Source organism: Nicotiana attenuata, unplaced genomic scaffold (genome assembly GCF_001879085.1).
Source record: "Nicotiana attenuata strain UT unplaced genomic scaffold, NIATTr2, whole genome shotgun sequence".
NCBI classification, from domain to species: Eukaryota; Viridiplantae; Streptophyta; class Magnoliopsida; order Solanales; family Solanaceae; genus Nicotiana; species Nicotiana attenuata.
The window spans coordinates 55,126-78,604 of NW_017670751.1; the positions used below are offsets into that span (position 1 = coordinate 55,126).

Sequence of the window (23,479 nt, forward strand, 5' to 3'; positions counted from 1 at the left end):
GGGGTTGATACTCAATATCATATCCCCCGAGTTCGATGGACCATTTGGACAATCGAACCGATAATTTGGGCTTGTGCAATATGCATCGGAGAAGGTATGTTGTTAAAACGCAAATACGGTGGCACTGAAAATAAGGTTTCAATTTTTGCGATGCGTTATTAGCGCAAGAGCTAATTTTTCTAGGTGCAGATACCTGGTTTTGGCATCCCCCAGGGTCCGACTTACATAATAGATAGGGAATTGCGTACCTTGCTCTTCTCGAACCAGCACACCGCTTACCGCTATCTCAGATACGGCCAGGTATAGATACAACGTTTCATCCTCTTTTGGTATGTGGAGCAAAGGCGGGCTAGTCAGATATTGCTTTAATTCTTCCAAGGCGTGTTGGCATTCTGGAGTCCATTCGAAGTTGTTTTTCTTTTTGAGTAAAGAGAAGAAATGGTGACTCCTGTCCGATGACCTCGATATGAACCTGCCTAGAGCCGCTATCCGTCTTGTCAGCTGTTGTACTGCTTTTATATTATTTATCACCGTGATTTCTTTGATGGCCTTGATTTTATCGGGGTTGATCTCAATTCCCCTGTTTGACACCATGAAGCCTAAGAATTTGCCCGAACCCACTTCGAAGGCACATTTTTCGGGGTTAAGCTTCATGTTGTAACTTCTGAGGACGTCGAACATTTCCTGCAAATGAGTCAAATGGTCCTCAGCACACAGGGACTTAACTAGCATGTCATCAATATAAACTTCCATGGATTTGCCTATTTGATGTTCGAACATTTTATTAACTAGACGTTGATACGTAGCCCCTGCTTTTTCAGCCCGTAGGGCATTACATTGTAACAGTAGGTACCATACTTCGTGATCGAAGTTTTTTCCCTATCCTCGGGGTTCATCTGAATTTGATTATACCCCGAGTAAGCGTCGAGAAAAGTGAGGGTCTCGTGACCAGCCGTGGCATCGATCAGGCAATCGATGTTGGGCAATGGGAATGAATCCTTGGGGCATGCCTTATTCAAGTCTTTATAATTTACACACATTCTTAACTTATTTCCCTTTTTGGGTACTACCACTACATTGGCCAGCCAATCCGGGTATTTTACCTCTCTAATGGACCCTATTTTAAGGAGTTTTGTTACCTCGTCCTTGATGAACGCGTGTTTTACTTCGGACTGGGGCCTCCTTTTTTGCTTCACCGGTTTGAACCTGGGGTCGACACTTAGTAGATGGGTGGTTATCTCTAGCGGGATTCCTGTCATATCTAGGTGGGACCAAGTGAAACAGTCGATGTTATTAATAAGGAATTGAATGAGTTTTTTCCAGAGTTTGGGGGTTAATCCCGTTCCCAGGTATACCTTCCGATCTGGGAGATGCTCGATCAAAACAGCTTGCTCCAGCTTTTCAATTATCGATTCGTCGCATCCGACTCTTCGGGGGCAACGAAAGTCCGAGGAGTGAGGAAATCTTCTTCATCATCCTCGGGTGTTTGTACGCTCCCAGGCTCATCCGATGTAGAGTGCATAGGATTCGGCGCTTCTTGGTAAACCGCGAACATTTCTTTTGCCGCATGTTGTTCTCCATATACGGTTGTTAGACCATCCTTTGTTGGAAACTTCATCATCTGGTGTAGAGTTGATGACACTGCCCTCATGCTATGTATCCATGGCCTGCCAACCAATGCGTTGTACATCATGTCACCGCCGATGACGTGGAACTTGGTGTTCTGAACTGTACCAGACATGTCAACCGGGAGGGCGATCTCCCCTTTCATTACTTCACCGGCCATGTTGAAGCCGTGGAGGACCCGGGAGGTGGGTACGATCTGATCAAGCAACCCAAGCTGTTCTACTACCTTTGACCTGATTAAGTTGGCCGACCTTCCTTGGTCCACGAGCACACGTTTAATTCGAATGATACTTAAAAGAAATGAAATTACCAGTGCGTCGTTGTGTGGCTGTGTTAAGGTCCCGAGATCATCCTCACGGAATGCAAGGGTGTCTTCGGTCATGCGGTCTCGGATCGGCCCTTCTATTGCAGCGGATATTTTTATCTGTTTGATCACGGGTCCTTGGGGAATGTCGGTCCCCCCGATGATCATATGAACGACATGCGGAGAAATCTCTCTTTCTACCCAAGTTGGATTTTTCCGAGTTTCCCGCTGAATCTCTCGGCGTGCTCCCTTGCTAATGTGAGGACCGTCGTTACTGTGTTAGGCGTTGCATGAGGTCGTAACCTTGGGAATCGGTTCCGGCGTACTCTTAGGGTTTTGCGGTGGTACACAAACACCTGGAACATTCACATCGTTCTCTTCGTGGTCCTCTGGATTGTTGTTTTCACCTCCATTTACTGAGTTAGACATTTTGACCTGAAATCGAAGATCTTGGATAGAAAAGCGTGAAAGATAACTTGCGTTATGTAGTAAAACCAGCAAGAAAATAATCACTATTATTTTTAGCCCCACGGTGTGCTCCAAACTATTTACCGTGAAAATGGTAATAACAATTAACTTTAATTATAAGGTTCTAAAAATACGTGATCTATTTTTATGCTAGTTGTTAAGCAATGGATACTAAGTAAAAGGTTAGAAATCGGGATTATAGCTTAGAGACGGTATGATAATCTAACCAAACAGTTGGAGATCGGGGGTCTCGAGCTAGATGGCCGATTTGGAGCAGTCGAGAGGGAGATAACAGTTATGAGAGCTTTGATGATGGCTCTTTATGATCAATGATAAGCAATAAATGAAGAACAATAAATAGAACACAATAAATACAAGTAATAAATGAAGTAATGAAATCAAGAGAATGTGTTAGAGAGCAGAGAGAATGTTCTTGTGTATTTAGTATTGAGAATCAGATCTTTACAAAGTGATAAGGATTCCCTTTATATATGAGGGGGAACCCCAACATAGTACAAATACATTTATTACAAAGATATGGAGATGGGACAGCTAGTTGACGCCATGATTCGGGTCTGAACTTAGCTCACTAAACTTTGTCAGCTCTAGTTATGCGCCTTGGGAACTCCCCACTTTTTCATCACAACCGTTGGTCTCCACTGCCCCGAGGTCGAGCGTCGATAGCCCTTGAGGGTGAACCTCGACCATAATCTCGAACCTATGAAATGTGCTTACGAACCGTCGCAACGATAGAAAATTGGACCCTCCGATTTTACTGCATACAACATGCCAGTAAGTTGCGCAAAGTGAAGTTCCATGTTTTCTACAGTAGTGGAAAACAAAAAGATGTCAATAATGGCATGTGGCAAAGTAATTTGGTAGATAAAAAAGGTAGTAGGTTGTATTTGCGGTACCAGTAGAACATAAGCTGGCGGGTTTGAAACGCGTAGGTACATAGCTTCAAAAGACGTCTATACACTCAGACTGCAAAGAAAAGGGTAAATGTAAGTGCGAAAGAGAAATATTTAAGTATTGGAATCTCATGTTAGCGAATTTTTATTGAAGTATACTAGTATTTTATATTGAAAAGCATATTGTATAATAGGAGAAAATTCAAAACCTAGTTGCGACATATAGATTTTTTAGAATGGCATTATAAGCAACTAACTCTATATTAACTGACGGGCTTAGCGAAGTCCTTTTCACCCATAAACAGTGAAATATTACTGAAACCTGGCAAAAGATGGTGTGCTCTAAATTTATCCAGCACTGATTTGTGAACATTCGTAGGATGTTAAGTAACGGAGACAATGAAAGAATAAGCTGAGGTGACACGTTCTGTAATTGAATCTAAAGACGACTTCTATGATAAAATTTTAACTCATTTCCCCCCATTTTCTTCCTCCTCTCACAACAAAAGGAGAAAAGAAAAAAAATTAAGGGAATGACGGGAGTGGGATAGTCAGACACTGTAGGAGTATCAAGTTCCAAAATGTAAGAACTTTTTTGTTTATATTGACACTTGTTACTCCATGCATAACCATACTCACCAACTTTGCTCTGCTTCTTCTTACTATTCTCTTTAGTTTTCAGCTTGTAGATTTCCAGCAGTTGCTCTTGCTGGGATTTCACTATGGTTCTTTAAAGAGTATGTTAATGATCAAAAGAGGAAATCTTCTAATTTTCCCTCACCTTCACCAGGTGTTTCCATCATCGTAACATTTATTTTTCTTTGAGTTTTGTTTGAGTTATTTATTCTGCATGTTAAAAGGAGTAACAAAAAAGTAGAGATAGAGTTTATTAACCTTCATTTTTTCTTGGGTGGGGGAGGGGGCTCTCCAGTTCAGTTTGTTGCCTCTTGGTAGAAGAACTACCTTCTGTAGTTAACTCGTTCTTCAGCTCTTCTGTAGGTGTAACTTCTTCATATTCAAGTGACTGCTTTCTCCACTTTCTAACTCTTTCTTCAGCTCTTTCCCTATTGCAACATTTTCTAATTTAGTATTACTGCTTTCTCCAATTTCTTCAGAGGCAACTGCTGCGGGCAGCTGAAACAAATCTTCCTTGACAAAGTAGGACACAATGAACAACCACATATCAGAAATTCTAGAAAATATTTTTCTCAGTTGTATCTTGAAGAGTTTATGAGTAGAAGCTGTCGAACGTGTTCAAGAGGTAATGGTTGTTCCTGCAATAGAGAAAAACATGAATTTAACACATCAAGATGGTGGTCAAAAGCAATATACTCTTTTTTAGCCTATAAAGTACTTGGGATGCATAAAAATTAAAAGACACCTTACTTTTTCGTTCATTTAAAGTAAAGGTTTTACCAACCTGTGCTTATTTTCAGTATACCAACGACAGACATCAAGGAAGACAGAATAGAAAGAACTAAGAGTACACTTGCTTTCACAGTATCATAATTTTATCAAAGTTTCTCCAATTGCAATCAACAACATACCTTTACGGAGATTATTTCACAGATATCCACGGCAATCATATCAAGAAATTTCTCTCCTAATTCACCTATTAATGTTGCAACAGCCGATCCACTGCCATCTGTCATTACAACCTCAAAGCGTGCTCTAATAGAAACAAAAAAGAAAAAACACAATTAACACTAGGAACCCCACATGAAAAGCAATTGTTAGTAACAGTCGACTTGCCTGATTTCTTAGAAAAGAATGAAAATGCTCTTCATAAACACAAAAAAATGAAGTTTTAGAAACATGAAACTGTTCAGTTCTCCCTTTTCTGTTCTGGAGTGTAACAAATCTTCAAGGGAATAAAGTTTCTTTAACATAAAAGAGCAAATCTACCATATTGAGTTTTACAAGCAGAGGCATTCATAAACTAAATAATTCATGATGTACTGCCAAAGCTAGGATATATATATATATATATATATATATATATATATATATATATATATATATATATATATAAAAGAGAACATGATTTAAGCATCAAGTAAATTAACTCATCTCTTTGATTTACGTTATTTGATTTTCATAAGGCCAATGACACAAGGATACTTTTTTTGTTTGAAAATGTTGAATGAACATATTTTATTAGGCTTGGACTCGAAGTTGCAATACATGGGTGTTAAAATCCGACATTTTTTGCAGCTCCACAATGAATAATTTTGGGCGAATGTGTTATGTACTGCTGCCCGTAGTGTGAACACAATAATTCATAGAAATCTTGGTCATCAGTTGGCAATGATAATTTACCTTCCACTTGAAAGACTTGTATCTGCGAAAGAGGGGGATAGAAGTAGATTTTGTTGAGTTGGGGTTAAAATACTAAAGTACTTTATATGTACACATATTAGCATGCATGAAATACACATACAGGAGATTGTGATGGGATATCAACAATTGGTACAATATCATTGTGTTCTGGCGCAGCCACAGGTGATGAATCAGTCAGTGTATAATTTTGCTGACTGTATCTCATCAATGTTTGTCTGTTGTCTCTGACCTTGTATGTGTATGGAAAATTTCAATGCCAACAAATGTCGGGTAGATTTAAAATGATACAGAAAGGTTGTGACAAGCTTTAAAAACGTAGGAAAAAGTAGGAATAGATTGTTTCACTAAGAAATTATTGCAGCGATTACACCAGTAACACGAAAAATTGACTGAAAGAACAAAAAAACCTACATCATTCAGTTGACCACAACTGTAATGCAGATAAAATAATTTTTTAGTTGACCACTGCTCCAACATATAGCATATATGTGGTATGTAAACATATAGTGTAGACACTTTCTAAGGATACTGATAAGAAATTCTGTGTTATGGTCACGCAGAATGGATCTTGTCACACGGTGATTCACTGGAAAGTCTGTGTTGAACAGATCCTTTCGCTTGTTTTTATTCCGTGAGCGACCTATTTTGATAACAATAAGTAAGCTCGTTAAAGGGAGCCTATAACCTTAGGACTCGATAGAGAGAGTCCTAGATCTCTTATTTTTAATATGAATCTTGCTTTCCCTTTTTTATTCCTTCTGTCTCTTTAAATAGAGAGTCCTATTACAAAGCTATTAAGCATAACTAGGAGTCTACGGATATAATAAATCTATTAAATTAAGAATTCTAGTAAAATTAAACTACTGACTATTTAAATGCCCAACAAATATCTATCAGGTGCATCTGTATTCCTATCTACTTATCCTCTTTGACGCTGCTATTTTCCTCAACTCGAGGGCCCCGCCTTACATAAACTTTACCCACGAATGAGTCTGTAACATTACCGCCCCTCCTCTTTAAAGAGCTTGTCCTCAAGCTCGAAGTCTGGATATGCATTACGAAAATGTTCAGCATCCTCCCAAGTAGCATCTAACAAATCAAACCCACATCAGTTCACTAAGAGTTCCCAAGTTCCTCGATTTAGACAAGCTCGTAGAACAGAACAAGGCATAGGAACAACACGACCATCCGCTAGTAGTGGCAGAGTCGGGGGAACTGTGGGAGCAGCACCCTTAAAAGCTTTAAGGAGGGATACATGGAATACATTATGCAATTTACAGTCACTGGGCAGCTGTAACTCATACGCAACTTCCTCATTCGCCGCAACACAAGAAAAGGCCCAAAGAACCAAGGTGCAAGCTTATGGCATAGTTGACCCGCAACTGATTTTTGACGATAAGGATGTAAAATGCAGCCAAACTAGTGAACCTGGCTCATATGCAACCTCACAGTGACCTTTGTCATAATATTCTTTCATCCTAACTTGAGCTTGTTGAAACTTGCTGTGAATGTCAAGCAGCACTAAATCACGATCCAGTAATTCATTGTCAATAGCCTCCACTCGTGAAGAACCACCACATAGGACAATAGACGAGGAGGATCTGGCCATAAACAACCTTAAAGGGAGTTCTTTGCAATGCTGTATGAAAGGAAGTATTATAGCAATACTCTGCCCAAGGCAACCAATCAACCCACTTCTTTGGATAATCCCCAATCAAGCAACGCAAATACATTTCAATAGTACGATTCACAACTTCAGTTTGGCCATCAGTCTGAGGGTGATAAGCAGAAGAGAATGCCAACTTTGTTCCACATAGACAAAACAATTCTCTCCAAAATGTGCTTGTAAAAATCACATCCCTTTCACAAGTAATCGATTCGGGTATCCCATGCAAGCGAAACATATTCTCAAAGAAAACGTGGGCAACACAGGTTGCATTGTAAGGGTGAGACATGGGTATGAAGTGTGCATATTTGGAAAAATGATCGACTACCACAAATAATACTGTTTTTCCCCAAGCCTCTGGTAAGCCATCAATAAAATCCATTGAGATATCAGTCCATACCTGCTCAGGAAGTGCAAGTGGCTGTAGTAAACCTGCAGGGCTTAGATGTTCAGCCTTGTTGCATTGATAAACTGGACAAGCAGCAACATAATTCCCTATAATCGACTTCATACCTTTCCAGTAGAAATCTTGCCATATGCGCTGCAATGTTTCCTGTACCCCTTCATGCGCATTAACATGACATCCTGACAGAATAGTAGCAATCAATTGGGAAGAAGGCAGCAAGTAGATACGACCTTTATAAAATAGTAACCCGTCTTTGATTGACCAGGAAGCATCAAGTACTTGACGAAGCACTTGTTGGACTAATTCTTGCAAGGAAGCGTCATTGCATATCCCTTCTCTAATCGCATCAAGCAGTAATACACGTGGTTGGCTGATGGCATACAATAATTCCTCCTTACCAGGACGACGTAACAAGGCATCATCAGCCTTATTCAAGTGGCCTGCCTTATACTCCACACAAAAATCAAACCCCATAAGCTTGTTGATCCAATGTTGTTGAGGTGAAGTGGTAAGTCGCTGTTCCAACAAATATTTAAGGTTATAGTGGTCTATGCGAAAAGACCTGCCCCATAGATAAGGATGGCGATGTTGCACTGCTTTAGCCAAGCCAATTAATTCTCGCTCATATGTTAATTAAAGTGTCGAGCCACCAGTTGTCGACTGAAAAAAGCAATAGGATGACCATTCTGTTGCAACACCGCTCCAATACCACCTCCCGAGGCATCACATTCAATTATTAATGGATCAGTAAAAGTTGGTAATTGTAAAACAGGAACAGTTGCAAGCGCTTTTTTAAGAGTGTCAAAAGAAGCCAAAGCTGTTTCATCACACTGGAACGAATTTCTTTTAAGCATGTTAATTAAAGGGGCTGCTAACTGACTGTAATTTCTTATAAATTTACGGTAATAATTTTCTAAGCCCAAGAATCCGCGCAAGGTAGTGGTGAACTATGGTTGAGGCCAATCAATGATAGCCTGAACCGCGTTTGTGTCTGCTGCCACGCCTGTTTCAAACACCACATGGCCAAGATATGCTACTTGGGTCTCTCTAAAAGAACATTTGGATCTCTTGACATAAAGGTTATGAGCATGCAATAACTTAAAAACGATGCCAATATGAGTGAGATGATCATCTCATGTCTTGCTATATATTAAAATGTCATCAAAGAAAACCAACACTAATTGATGCAAGTGTGGTTTAAATACCTCATTCATTAGTGCTTGAAATTTTGATGGAGCATTTGACTATCCAAACGGCATAACCAAAAATTTAAAGTGGCCATGATGCGTGCAAAAAGCTATCTTCTCAATGTCTAGGGGATCCATGCGAACCTGATGATAACTCGACTTCAAATCTAGCTTCGTGAAGTATCTGGACCCGTACAATTCGTCTAATAATTCATCCACCACTGGAATTGGAAATTTATCCTTCACTATCTTGGCATTGAGCTCACGATAATCAACACAAAAATGCTAAGTTCCATCATGCTTATGAACCAATAAAACTAGAGATGAGAAGGGTGATCTACTAGGCCGAATGATTCATTGTCTTAACATATCTGCACATTGTTTTTCTATCTTATCTTTTTGCAAATGAGGATACCGGTATGGTCGAACTACTACTGGTTTGGAACCAGGTAATAAGCAAATGCAATGATCACAATTTTGCATAGGAGGCAGCCCAGTAGGCTCTTGAAATAAGTCAGCAAATTCGGCCAAGACCTGCTCCAGTTTGCTGTGGTGCTCATCTAAATCATGCAATAATTGAAGCTGCAATTTCGAACAGGTTTGCTGCCCTTGAAAGACGACTTTCGTCCCTGCTCAACGGGTGGGTCTTGCAGTCAAGCTCCCTTCTACCTTTGCACTCGAGGGCCAATCTCCTTTCCTATTTGAAGTAAAACTCATTTCAAGTGTAACGAAGTCCCAAAGAATGGGGCCTAATGTTTGTAACCAAATCACCCCTAGAACAATGTCAAAACCATCTAACAGAATAACAAAGAAGTCAGCTTCAAAGTTTTGGTTATCAATATAGAAGGATGATGGGCAAGTTCCTTTGCTGTAAACTTTTTCTCTATTAGCCATTGATACCTTAGCACTTGTCCTAGGTTGTACTTGCATCCCAAGTGTTGCGCTGCTGTGTAACTTATGAAATTGTGTATGTTGCCCGAGTCAACCAGGCTCAACAATGGTTGACCTTTCATGATTTCTAGTAACTGCATTGTTATTGCGCTCTTCTGTCCCGTGATGGCATATAAGGAAATTTCAGGTTCTTGTGCATCTTTATGGTCAGGTTCTTCATCATCCAGATCAGCAAGTTCCAACCAAAATAACTTCTTACATTGATGCCCAATCGAATACAATTCATCACAATTATAACACAATCCTTTTGCTCTTCTCTCTGCCATTTCAGCCCGTGACAACTTTTTTTATGAAAGGAGCAGATGAACTTATCAACTTTGGTTCAGTAATACCACCTGGTGCATTGCTTCTCTTTGGAGTTGGAATTGTTGAACTTGTGGTAGTACTGGAATAGCCTTTAGTCCCTTGCCAAGTCTCCCTTCGAGAAGATGTCGCCCGCACTACCTTCTGTTTCTTTTCAAAAGCTCGAGATATATTCATGGCATGAACAAAATCTGCTGGACTACGCATTTCAACATCAAGCCGAATGGAATCGATCAGCCTGGCAGTGAAAAGACTAACTTGCTGGTCAACGCGAACACACTTACTGGCCTTGGCTAACCGTTCTTGAAATTGGCGCTGATATTCTTCAATTGAGCATGTTTGCTTAAGGTTAACCAGATCACCTAGTGGATTGCTCCCCATTGGAGGGCCAAACCTGAGATCACAATGTTCTTTGAATTCCGACCAATCAATAGAGGGATACTCTTGTTCCACATGATGACACCATAATTGTGCCTCACCTAGAAGATGGAATGCTGCCAATCCCACCTTATCTACTTCATTTGTTCTCTGATTGGAGAAGAATTTCTCACAACGGTGCAACCAAATCAATGGGTCTTCATATCCGTCAAAAGTAGGAAAATCTAGCTTTGTGTACCTTCGTACTACACTATTTCCTACCAGCGTATTAGGCTGATTCTCTGGTCTGTAGGGTTGGTTACCTACATTGCTGCTTGCTCCAGCATCAGAATCCTTTCCTTGATTTTTGTTAAACCCAACAATGAACTCCTACAATTGTAACGATAATTGTTGAAGTTGATTAACCATCCTTGATTCAGATTGTGCCACTACTTTTGTTATTCGTGCTTCGTTGGCAGCCTGCGCCTCTTGAAGGAGAGCCTGTAACTCTTCCCATTTGCTTGGATCGCCCATAGTGTTTGGCTCTGCTACCAAGTTGTTATGGTCACGTAGAATGAATCTTGTCACACGGCGATTCACTGAAAAGTCTGTGTTGAACAGATCCTTTCCCTTGTTTCTATTCCGTGAGCGACCTATTTTGATAACAAAAAATAACCTCGTTAAAGGGAGCCTATAACCTTAGGACTCGATAGAGAGAGTCCCAGATCTCTTATTTTTAATATAAATCTTGCCTGCCCTTTTTTATTCCTTCTGTCTCTTTAAATAGAGAGCCTTATTACAAAGCTATTAAGCATAACTAGGAGTCTACGGATATAAGAAATCTATTAAATTAAGAATTCTAGTAAAATTAAACTACTGACTATTTAAATGCCCAACAAATATCTATCACGTGCATCTGTATTCCTATCTTCTTATCCTCTTTGACGTTGCTATTTTCCTCAATTCGAGGGCCCGCCTTACATAAACTTTACTTATGAATGAGTCTGTGGCATTCTGGTTATTAGAAGAATAAGTTAATTTTGTAGAAATTTCGTTAGCATTGAACAACAGTATCACCTTGTTTGTCAGATTGTAAAACAATTATCATAACAACCAACGTGGTGCAGTGCTATTTCATAGATGATTAATGGGATAACAGTACATATTGGAAGCTCATAGAAGTACTGGTTGGTCTTACCAATGTTACATATACCATACAAAAATGGTCAATGATCTACGGACAAAGTCACACATCCCCAAGAACTACTCAGTAAATTATTTTGATGACAAAGTTTGCATATAAGCTCTAAGATTTTAAACTCATAAAGTTATATTGTAAAATGAGATGCAATGTAGCTGAAGAGGATTTCAATGAAGATACATAGATACCAAATTGCTATAAACCCGTAATTGACTGAAAGAAATTTTTTTGAACGTATAGGCCGCTATGTATTTCCCTTTTTTTGGGTAAGAAGGGAAACACGGTGGTACGACAGAGCATTGCATATGTTAGATCATCTAGTTTTATAGCACATGTTTAGTTTGCATGAAGTAAAGATCGAAGCATAAAATTCGGTTACATAAATTTTTTCTCCATACCAGTTCAGAAGTCCCCCAACCTGAGGATATGGTGGATTTATCAGTATGACCGAAAAAAAGTGTAAGTGTGGATTTATCAGTATGACCGAAAAAAAATGTAAGTTTTTCCATACCAGCATAGTTGGTTTGGGTAATTCGTTTTGCTATATTATTGGATATTCAGCAACCTGTGCAGCTAGAATTCTTTCATCAGCATCGGCGAAGTCTTCCCACAGTGTAAAGATGGTAGGGCTCACACTACAATAGAAGGAATGGACTAAGTGACACTATCCCAAAAAAAAAAATGCAATTGTAATAATGTCACCAAGAATAATAAAGAAGAGGATGTAAATTTAAAAATTAGAGAGACGATTCGGTAAGACCGTTATTCAAACAATGCGAAAAGAATTAAGTGAAACGTTAGGGCAGCAGAGTGAAGGTTGGCAGAAAGGTTTTATAAATGACACATCCTGGATGCCTAAGTAAACAAATGCAGCATGACTTTTCCAATTTGGAACTAATGACTACTCGAGTATGTAGTTGTCACTGTATTTTTTAAAATTTCACTCGTTAATTTTGAGTAATTGGTTGTACTTATGATATTTTTTAGCTCTTTTCATGTTCTTCTGTTGATTTTATTTCAACTTTAGCTTATTGGGTATTAAGTGTTTTATGTAGATTGTTTTGGTTTTAAACACTAGGTATTTTTCTGAGTTTCAAGAAACAATTTTTAGCTTTGATTTTTGTGTTTAGATTATTGGGTGTTGTGTATTAATTATAAACATTTTGTTTTCTTTGTGCTTCAAGAAACAATTTTTAGCTTTGATTTTTGTGTTTAAATTATTTAGTATTAAGTATTTTTTGTAAAGTGTTATGGTCGCATTTTATAGCTTGAACAAACAATTTTTAGCTTTGATTTTAGCTCGGTCTGCTTATTTTCTTGTCCTTGTTGTACTAATTTCTTTGTCTTAAAATTGGTCACCAAAATAAAAAATATTAATAATCTTAAAGTTGGTCACATTTGTTAATTACTCGAATTTTGCTAATATTTATGCTGTTTGTCACGATTCTGGCTATTGGAATGCAGTTGCATCATCTTTTTCTGTATCTGGGTTATGTAGTAAACAACCTTCCCCTCGCATTTCTTAAAAGGTTGTCTCAACATTCGTTAAGATTGAAGCAACACCTGTGAATTTGGGTATTCAAAGCATAAAGCATGGGCTCTTGATATTTGGATATTTACAATGGATTTGATTTTACTGCGTTGATCCTCTTGGTAAACCAAATCATCTATTCCTCTTATAACCAAGTTAGTGTGTCTAATAATATTGAGCTAAGAAAATCTTTCTCTGTGAAATTTAGTTTTATGATTTTTTAGAACGACATCGTGATACAGTATGTGGCTACATATTTGTGGCCAATTCTTTTTGGAAGCTGTAGCGAAAGTAGTAAGGTAAATAGAACGCCAGCAGACTTACCTGGTATCCATTACGAAGATTTCACGGTATCTGTTACTGTTAGCGCCGGCATACTTTACCGAGCCACATTTCACCACAACGGCAATTATGTCTATTTAATAGAAATTGCAAGTGGCTTATAATTTAGACCAATGTGCACCGTCCCAGAATGTAAGGATACAAATAAATTTAATTGTGAAAGGGTACTATTCGTAAAATAATGGTTACCAATTTCTGTATTTAGCTGTTGGTCGTGCAGATATGCAAAGGGTACAGTATTCAACCTCGTCGGAGGCGGTAGCGGTGGGTCTTGTGAGTTGTCATCTTTCACCTCTTCGACAACAGTAAATCTGTCGATAACCCATTCAAAACGGTTGATAGGTACTCCATATGGTACAGGAACCCTCACTTTTGCAGTAGGTATCAAGTGAAAAACGGGGTGAGCTTGTCTGCATACTTTTCAATGTCTTCGCCATACAAAACAACTACCTTCTCTTCCTGTATTTTGATATTGTGATGATTTAGTTACCAGATTCCACAAAAATGTGTGCATATAAACTTATAGAGACATACAAATATAGAGTATTGAAATATTCAAATAGTCAACATGAATACGACATGTTGCCTTAAACTCATTAGATTCATGACAAGTCTGTAGAGAAGTTATTTGTAGAGCATTGTAGCAGCATTATATATCAAGAATATGTAATGGTATATGCCAAATAGCTACAACAACATGAATATTTGATCACATTAGTAATGATTGTGCCCCAATTGGGAATCATGAATCAGTTATTTGTTTAATTAGTATTTCTTTGGATCTGGAACTGACATCAAAACGTGATCACTTGTAAAAATATGTATGCACGCCAACCACGTATACTCAACTGCTACTATTCTAGTTTCCTCTACAAAAAAAGTTTATGTTTTTACAACCGAGCCAATATTTGTACAATGATACTACAAAACAAAATAAGTCCCAGAAGAGATAATTATTGTTCAATATATTATGTGGCTACAACACAGCCAAACAAGTGAGCATACAAACATGGAGCAGCTATAATGATATTTCTTTAGATCTACATTTTCGCTTGATATACTAATTGGTGCAAAATGCCTAACTATATTGTTTATACCAATATACGGAGAGATGCAGAAAAACACACATGTAAAAAGTGCTAAGCATGTATAAAATTCAAATGCTATGATGACATATACAGTAATTATCTTCAAAAAGGCTTCCTAAAATCCAAACTGGTAGCTCCCAGAATGTATAAAATTCAGCAGAATTGGTTAGTCCTGTTAGTAGCAAAAAAAAAATTATATGTAGATGAAAGAAAATTTCAAACAGGGCAAGTGCAAAAAGTTTGGGAGCTACCAGTTAATCCAAAACAGAAACGCAAAAGTTTGGTACCAAATTTTTTATCCAAAGAGGCTGGGCAAGAAAATATCAAGCAGGAGTGAATGGTAAATGCGTAAAATTTGACTTCAGAGAGCTCTTCTAATAGTACTTCTTAACACAGTTTGCTCTAGGAGAAATAATTAACTGTATGATAACTTAAGCTGATAAGTTTCTTTCTTTTATTTATATTAAAAAATAATGGTGATTACATGTATGATAACTTAAGCTGATAAGTTTCTTTCTTTTGTTTATATTAAAAAATAATGGTGATTGCAATTATATTTTAGACAGTAGAAGAAGAAATAGCATGGTAGAGAGAAAATTACATTTTCGCTTGGACAACAGCAATCTCGAATAGAGTCTTTCCATCTTTAATTTTCCTTGGTCGAGGTTTCTCAATCAGTTGTACTTTTCAGGTCCACTCTTTTGTTTGTGGAGTGGTCTTGTTAATGGTTAGTCTACTCGATATGTTTTGTACACTCTGTAGTGGAAAAGAAGAAGAAGAACAAAAATAATAAATCATCATTTACTGAAAGATAAACTATAGACACCGACGGATAATTAAATAGAGGAACTGTTAGGACGCTATTTGTTCATAAACTACACGTCATGACAATATTTGTTCATAAACTACACGTCATGACAATTAGAACACGAATCTGGCACTATGGTAGTCCTACTGCACCAAACACCCACATTGTGTAAACATTTATGTTTTTTAAAAAGATAAGATTACTGCTTGTCTAAAAACATTTATGGGATCTTCCTAGACTGATAAAATTACATATAGGAATCATTTTCTACCAGGATGTGCATATGTTTCTTAGCTCTAGTCCCCTACAGAGAAGTGTCACTTTTGCGGATATTACTTATTAGTATTAGCAACATGTACCATATCCGCACCTAAGTGTCTCTGTATGACCATGTTAGCCAATATTGCAGCCCATTGTTGTTTTGTCTTGGGTCAAAACAATCATGTACAAAGAAGATATCATCTCTGGTCTGCATCACTTCAATGAATGCATTCTGATTGCTACGAACCAGATTGCGTACCAGCAGAATTTTGTATCGGCTTCTTCATAGTTTTTTTTTAGCTAGGTACTATGTGCTCTAGTTGCAATATCCTCATAAAATAGCCTTTTCAAAAATTTCATTGTACACAATATTTTCTGTGCAGTGATCATCATAGCTACCTGGTATAGTGGGTCGGATTAGCACTTTCACACAGTTCGAACTCTTTGCTCTAGACAAAGCAACATAAAGTTGAACGTGTGAAAAAATAGGTTCTCGCAAATAAATTCCAACAAAATCCAATGTCTGACCTTGTGCTTTATTTATTGTCATGGCGAAACACAATCTTACAGAAAATTGTGTCCTTTTAAATGGGACAGACATTTTTTCGTCTTGGGATGATAGTAAGGGTATTCTTGGGATAAACACATGTGTATTTTTCAAGTCACCCACTGAAATATTGACGCTAATGACATGCGATTTAAATTCGTAGCAAGTCAAACGTGTAGCGTTACATAAACCCTCACACGGATTTAAATTTTGTAATAATATAATTGGACAGTTCTTTTTCAATGTTAATTTGTATGGCGGCAGACCAGGTGGATTTAAACTATGCAGCAAATCCTCATACTGTGATTGATCAGTAGGTTCAATGGTTTCATCAATGCCGACAAAAGTTGTTGCTTCCTCTGGAAAGCGAGCAACAAGCATGTCATTAATCTCATCAACGAAATCATTCTTAGTTGTTAGGATAACACGAGAGCTTGTGCAGGACGAGGAAGAAAAAAATGTATGCAAATCTGGATAAGTTATCGTGAACAGTTATCCAAAGATTCCTTTTCAGATGTATAAGGAACGATGAAGGATGCTGGATTTCAATCTTATTTGTTGAGGTCACTTTTTCTTTTCCATTTCCTACTCTCAACAAATAATTACAAAATGAAGGATCATCTTTTGCTCCCATATTTTCAAATAACCGCAACCTTTCAAGTTCTTCCTAGATATGAGAATATAGTAAACTTTCATTAATGAAATCTTCTTTTTCCCCGTTTCGAACTACTGGATGTGTTTGTCTGAAGTCACCTCCAAAAAATACAACCTTTCCACCAAATAGTATCGTTTTAAGTCCTTTAAAAGTAAATCAAGCAGTTCGATTATTCTTTTTTTCGCCATAGGTACTTCTTCACATATGATTAATTTTGCATCCTGAATCAAACATGCTAGTGAGCTTTGCTTGCTAATGTTGCATGTGACATTCTTGTCAATATTTATTGGAATTTTAAAACGTGAATGTGTAGTTCGTCCACCGGTAAGTATAGAAGCAGCTACACCGGAAGTGGCAGTTGCCAATGCTATATATCCTTTAGATCTTATAGTTGCCAGCAACGCACGGTACAAGAAGGTTTTTCCAGTTCCTCCCGGACCATCAATAAAGAATTCTCCCGCTTTGTTTGAAAAAATTATCTCTGTAATTACATTGTACGCTTTGAGTTGATTTTCATTCAACTTTTTGTGTAGTAGTATATCCTCTTCAGTGAGGATGATGGTCCTTTCATAGTACACTTCTTTTGCGTCTGTTGCAAATATAGAAGACCTTATTATTTCTGGAATGAGATGATATTCATTTATGTCGCCACCCATAGAGTGCAATATATTGTTAATATGGTTTATAACCATGTATCGTATGTCTCTTTTGTGAATATTAGGTAACAAGCTGTAATCCTCGGACACGTGCTCTTCAAATTGCTCCCAAAGTTGTCTCAGGTTAGTCGGATTGCATAGTCGGATTGCAGTAGATCAATAATATAGCAAACAAATGTCTCAAACTGTATGGCATTTGGTAACTTGCTGCTTCAGACATGCATTTTGTCAAACTATTATCACTCTGTAGCAATCCGCGTTTTTCCACAAATTATCTAAAACTGCTGCAGCGTTCTCTGTTAATAGTTAGTAAATCCCTATATGATTTTGGTCCTCTAATATTCATTAGTAACATCCTAAGGTAGTATCGTTCTCCTTCGGTTGGATAACATGTTACTACACGGTCAATAGCACGTTGTTTTCTCCGGTGCGTCCACATTTTGTCCGTTGCAGACCAAACGAAATGTTCGGGGAATTCTCGGTATAATAGATTGAGTTCTCCAGCGTCTGTGTTTGTTCTATTCATTTCAAAAAATTGTGTTAACATCGTCTGCTTAATCTCGGATTATATACAAGCGTATTTATGTTTGCGCTGCTTTTAAATGAAACAAATTGTTGTCCTTTAAGGTGAAGCTAAAGAGGGCATACACTCGGGTACATTTCACTGATGGAGAAACTGTACAACCGCCACATAGCTTTCGGAGCCGAGACCCATCTAGCAGACAGATATTCTTTTATCTCGTCGATTACTTCTGCGTTTGCGTCCTTATTCTGTACAGAAAATGCAATCTTATCGTGTCCTTTACATATATACTTATAAAGATACTTAACGACCTTAATATCAGAACATATCTCAACATTCACATGGCAATCAAATTTTCCCAGCAAAAAAGGATTATATGGAACAACCCATGAGTTATCCAAGGATCGTTCTCTTATTTTTACTACCACTCCTGTAGTGCGTCTTCTATAAATTGGGTAAGATTCCGTTCCTTTTGATGTCTGATCCGCGAAGCTTTTTGGGTATTTGAATTTATAGTAACCTTTTTTCTTCATACAAGAATTTGTTGGGTTTAGATTACCGCATGGACCATGCATCATGTGTTTAAGAGCAAGTGAATATAAATCTGGCTCTGCTTTTTCATCAGGTATTTGTGCACTAATAATATTATCGTAGGCCTCTGGAGTAAGTAACTTGTATTCATTAGTTAATATTATAAGAAAATGAGCGTGAGGTAAACCTCGCTTTTGGAACTCTACAGTATACATAAAAGCTGCAAATTTCCCAAAGATATTTCGATTTAGTATATCCTTTTTGAATTCTTCTATTTTCGCTCTAAATACTCGACTGATCAAATCAGGCCTATTATGTGCCTCATCAGTTGAGATTAAATGTTCCTTTATTTCTGTCCAAGAGGGATTACATGTCATTGTTATAAATAAATCAGGTTTACCGAAATGCTACATGAGCGCAATAGCATCCATGTACCGTTGACGCATATCCCGGGGCCCTTCAATAAAAGAACTTGGAAGGAAAGTTTGTTTCCCGAAATTAGAAGCATCGCGTTCCCCTAATCGCAACATGTCAAGAAGTCCTTTTAGCATAGCCATTCTGAACAAATCTTGATTGAATACTACAAAATCCAACCTTTGTGTTTCAAGTTTAATGTACTCATCAACTGAATACTGCTGAAATATTCTTCCTGTGTGCAATATTTCATCTTCATCATCGTTTCTCATTTGTAGTTTGTAACAGTAATACTCACGGACAGAAACTATATCCCTTTGTCGCTGTCCTTTTTTTAGAATTTCAGCTTCCATTTCAAGATATCCGTCAAGGGAGGTAACATTTCGTATGCTCGGTACTTTTTCGGGCTGCACAATTCTTGCGTATGCAGGACAATTTGCTGGGAGCTTTTTAATACCACAATGCCATCCACTTTGTCCTAGCGGAAACAATAACGGATATTGTAATGCGTCGTAACAGCCATATTAGTAATTCACTATTTGTGTTCGATCAGTGTGAGGGTAAATTTGAATATCTGGTGCATTAAAGGCTGCGTCGGCATTTTCCTCGATCCATATTGCTGCAATTTCAGATGAAGTTGGCATATTATATACTCTCTGGTCCAAGTCTATGTCACATTTGAGAGCTATATGGAAATCTCGTAGGTTCGGTATATGTACCAATGATCGTAAAAACACAGAGTATGCGTTTATTGATAATATATCAATTCCTTCACTACCGATTCATGTACTCTCTCGGAGCATGCCATCCTATGTGTCGGCTCATTGCTATTATCATAGAAATATAATTGTATGTTTCATGGTTTGTCATCTGTAGGGTGCAAATTTTTTTTATCCAATGTACATCTTCCCTTGAACTCTGAAGGTGTAAATACCGGAGTTTCTTTTTGCTAAATCTTTGTCATACTTTAACACCAAGTGACGTGAATGCAAAAAGATTTTTGGTGAAAGAGATAATCTTTATTAATCACCACAAACGAACTTAATTATACACATAGTTCCTCCATCTATTTTACTTCTTTCTATGTTTCTATACTATTTCAACATAGTAACCTATCTATTCATCTAGCATTTATAAATTCTTTATCCATAATCTCTGTCTTTTTGATGTTGATTTCCTCTCCATGAATGCAAAAAGATTATTATATGTTCTAATGTATGTTCGAAAGTGCTTAGACGCCACAGTATTTCCAACGTATAAATTACTCAATTTCACAGGCATTTGATGAGAAGTTAACTTTATTGTCCCAGTACGACAGCAGAATGCAGGAGGTTCATATTCAAATCTTTTCGCTGAGCAAAATTTGCAGATTGGAACTTTTTGAAGCGAAACATACTTTGAACCCAACCGACTGATGTTTGGAGTAAACTTTGTGGTTGTTGTACTATCTGTATATTCGAAATGGATCATTAAAACTAAGGCAAAGCAAAAGCAGTCATGACTGTTAAAAAAACTGAACAGACCTGGGTGTATCTATCTTGGAGACTTTGTTATGTAGTTCATTGGATACAGTTGACGTTGAACCTAAAATAAAGGTGGGTGGTCTTTAGATGGAACTAAATAGTGGTAGCTATTTTAAAAGCGCGCAAAGAAGGCACACTCACCTTTTTCATAGACAGAAAATGGACGTGTTTCATCTCTTTCTTTACCAGCCATTGTTCCAATCAAGCGAACAGTAGTTATATTCTCGGAAAGCGTATGTCTCATTGATTCTTGGTATTTTAGTCGACGTTGTAGCAATAACTTTTGCTTTTTCTCTACTGTCATCTCTTTGTATTTTTCACGTCGACTGACATTTCTATCTGTCTCTGAGAGGGGACGTTTATTTTTTTTGTGTAAGATCCATCACAATCGTAGTTTTTACTCCTAAATGAAGTTGTGCAAACTATCACCCAACCCTTTAGCAAGATATCAATTTCTATTAGCAAATATGTAGAAGCACAAAAAGGTACTGCACTTTGATATACGTAGCACCTGCTGTGAGCACCAACAACAGCTATTGTCAAATAATATTACAGATAAACACAGTACCACAACTTGTAGAAACAAAAATGGTGCACAACATTAACGGCTAGCAGTACAACGGGCAGGAGAAACATAGAATGTGTTAATAAGAGCCAGCGTTTACAAATATATAAAGATAAGATAGTTGGTTACCTGTAAGCACGTCGAGCAACTTTTTTTGTTGTACCAAATGTAACAGAAGCGTCAGCAGCTCTACAAAGGCAGAAATAAGTTGCAGTCATGGTCAGCATCAAGTTCAACACATTGTGCATTGAAAATACTCGTGAAAATATTCTCTACAGAAAGTGTAATGTGACTGTCTAAAGAAGAATGGTAAAGACAAGAAAGAAGATCATTGTAGTAAGCTCTATTAGCAGACCAAATATGTGGATCTGCAGTAAAAGATAGTAATAAAGAAACTAAAACTTGTGATTTATTCTACTATTCCATGTGCTTCAAATGAATATTACTTGATGTTATTTAATTCCAAATATCGTCCCCTTCAACTTAAGAAGACAATGTCCACCGATTAACTATGGCACTGAAGTTGTTTCCATACAATATCCTACTGTCAATATGATTTTTCATTTTAAATAAATAATTAGATGGTTATAATGACTGATAGACCTATTCCTACTTTTATTAATATTTCTAATGATAAGAAGAAACGCCACGAGCTAAGCCAAAATGGATTAGTACACAGCCAAAACCTAATTAGGTAACAACAACCAATCATAACGAAAAAGATAAATATCACAAGTCATGCTCATTGATCTGGCACAAAATGGTGAATCATTGTTGAAACCTGTAGAAGCTAAACTATTAGCTCGACTTGAGCTCTTGCAACACCAACTAAGTTTCCCCTGATTGTTTTCTCCATTGATTCCTTTTGGTAAAACATAATGGAAGTCCGTTCGAAAACGATTATTTCAATTCCTTAATCTACTATGAACCGAAGCTAAAAAAAGAAAAAGAAAATTTGATATAGCATTGCGAGTGTTCAGTGAGTGACAACTCGAATTTACAAAGAAATTCCCACGAGACTACAGCAGGTTCAAACATAACTGTAACAATAAAATAGTTCACAATTTGATCAAGGGAAGACTGTTTTCTCAGACCAAAGAATCGAAAAACAGGTAGAGGAAGGGAAGACTAAAGTCTTTCCCATTAACAAGTTCCACAACCAAGTGACTTCAACACACAACAACTTGAGCAACTCTGATTTTCTTATTGTTATTAAATCCACCGAGGGAAAAACAGAGCAGCTTGCTTGTATAGTCCTTTATATATTTCTTTTTCTGTCAAAAAAATGATAGTAAGTACTTCTAATAAAGATACTTTTTCAATTAACTCAGGCACACAAACAGAGTATGTTCCCTAAAATCTTATTAACTACTACTCCATAAACACTTTATCTCTACTTTAATGTATTAGTTTCGGTCTGCCATGCGAGTTCTTCTAATTATATAAATAGAGTTATAATGTTTGTTTCTTCGTAATCCATTAACTTTACTCATCAAACAGTCGCCTTCAGTTAGCACGGTAGTTTTTATCCCTTTAACTTCTGTAACTGGTAGTTAGTAAACATCATACAGCTGAAAAATTCAACAAGTTGTCTAATCTAATCTCAAATTTATAGATCAAACAAAGTAATCACCTGCGAGCAAACGAGCACAAAGACGAAAAGGTGAACAGTGAAATATGGAGAGAAAACCCAAGCAGAACAGAATATAATCCAGAATTTATTCAGCTATCATAGCTAAACAGTTCTATAAAGTGTCAAGTATAACCCTAAAAGTAAAGATCAGATTTGCCAAAAAGAAGGGCATCGAAGTAATCTAACCTGAAGAGATAATGTTTAACCCAAAATATATCGCTGATCCCATGAAAACCTGAAGATATAATGTTTAACCCCCAAAATTTATTGTTGATCCCCATGAAAAACAAATGTTGGCAAACTAAGAAAACAACTCAAAGCACCAAAAACAAGAGGAGCCTGGTGTTACACGTTTGAGAAGAGAAAGAGCCGCGTATCCTAGAGAAGAGAGCGTGAACGGAATAGTGTAAAATAAAATATGCTGAGAAGGAAAATTTTAGGCGTACAATCTGTCTAAACTATGCCGAAAAGACTAAAATACTACTAGACGATCAAGAGCACCTTATTCTCGCTTCTAAATAGGTAGTAAGCACGATACCCTTAGCGAAATATTGTTTGTCTTTTTTGTCCTTTAAAAAAAGTTTTTATATTGTACAAAATAGTGTCACGACTCAAACTCAATCCGTCGTGATGGCGCCTATCGTGGAACTAGGCCAGCCTCAACTCAACAAAACCAACACAA

At 37.4% G+C, this 23,479-nt stretch overlaps 1 protein-coding gene and 1 long non-coding RNA gene across 2 annotated transcripts; both read right to left on the minus strand.

The window, feature by feature from the left end:
* Window positions 1–1,405: 1,405 nt before the first annotated feature.
* LOC109242980 lies at window positions 1,406–2,008 on the minus strand. Its single transcript, XM_019409876.1, has one exon. The coding sequence runs from the start codon at window positions 2,006–2,008 to the stop codon at window positions 1,406–1,408; it is 603 nt and encodes a 200-aa protein (XP_019265421.1).
* An 11,640-nt stretch (window positions 2,009–13,648) lies between these two features.
* Window positions 13,649–23,244, minus strand: LOC109242985. Its single transcript, XR_002070471.1, has 4 exons — window positions 22,984–23,244; window positions 21,294–21,353; window positions 15,283–15,437; window positions 13,649–14,052 (listed from the first exon to the last, which is right to left on the minus strand). It is a non-coding gene; the product is annotated as an uncharacterized LOC109242985 (long non-coding RNA).
* Between the last annotated feature and the right edge of the window lie 235 nt (window positions 23,245–23,479).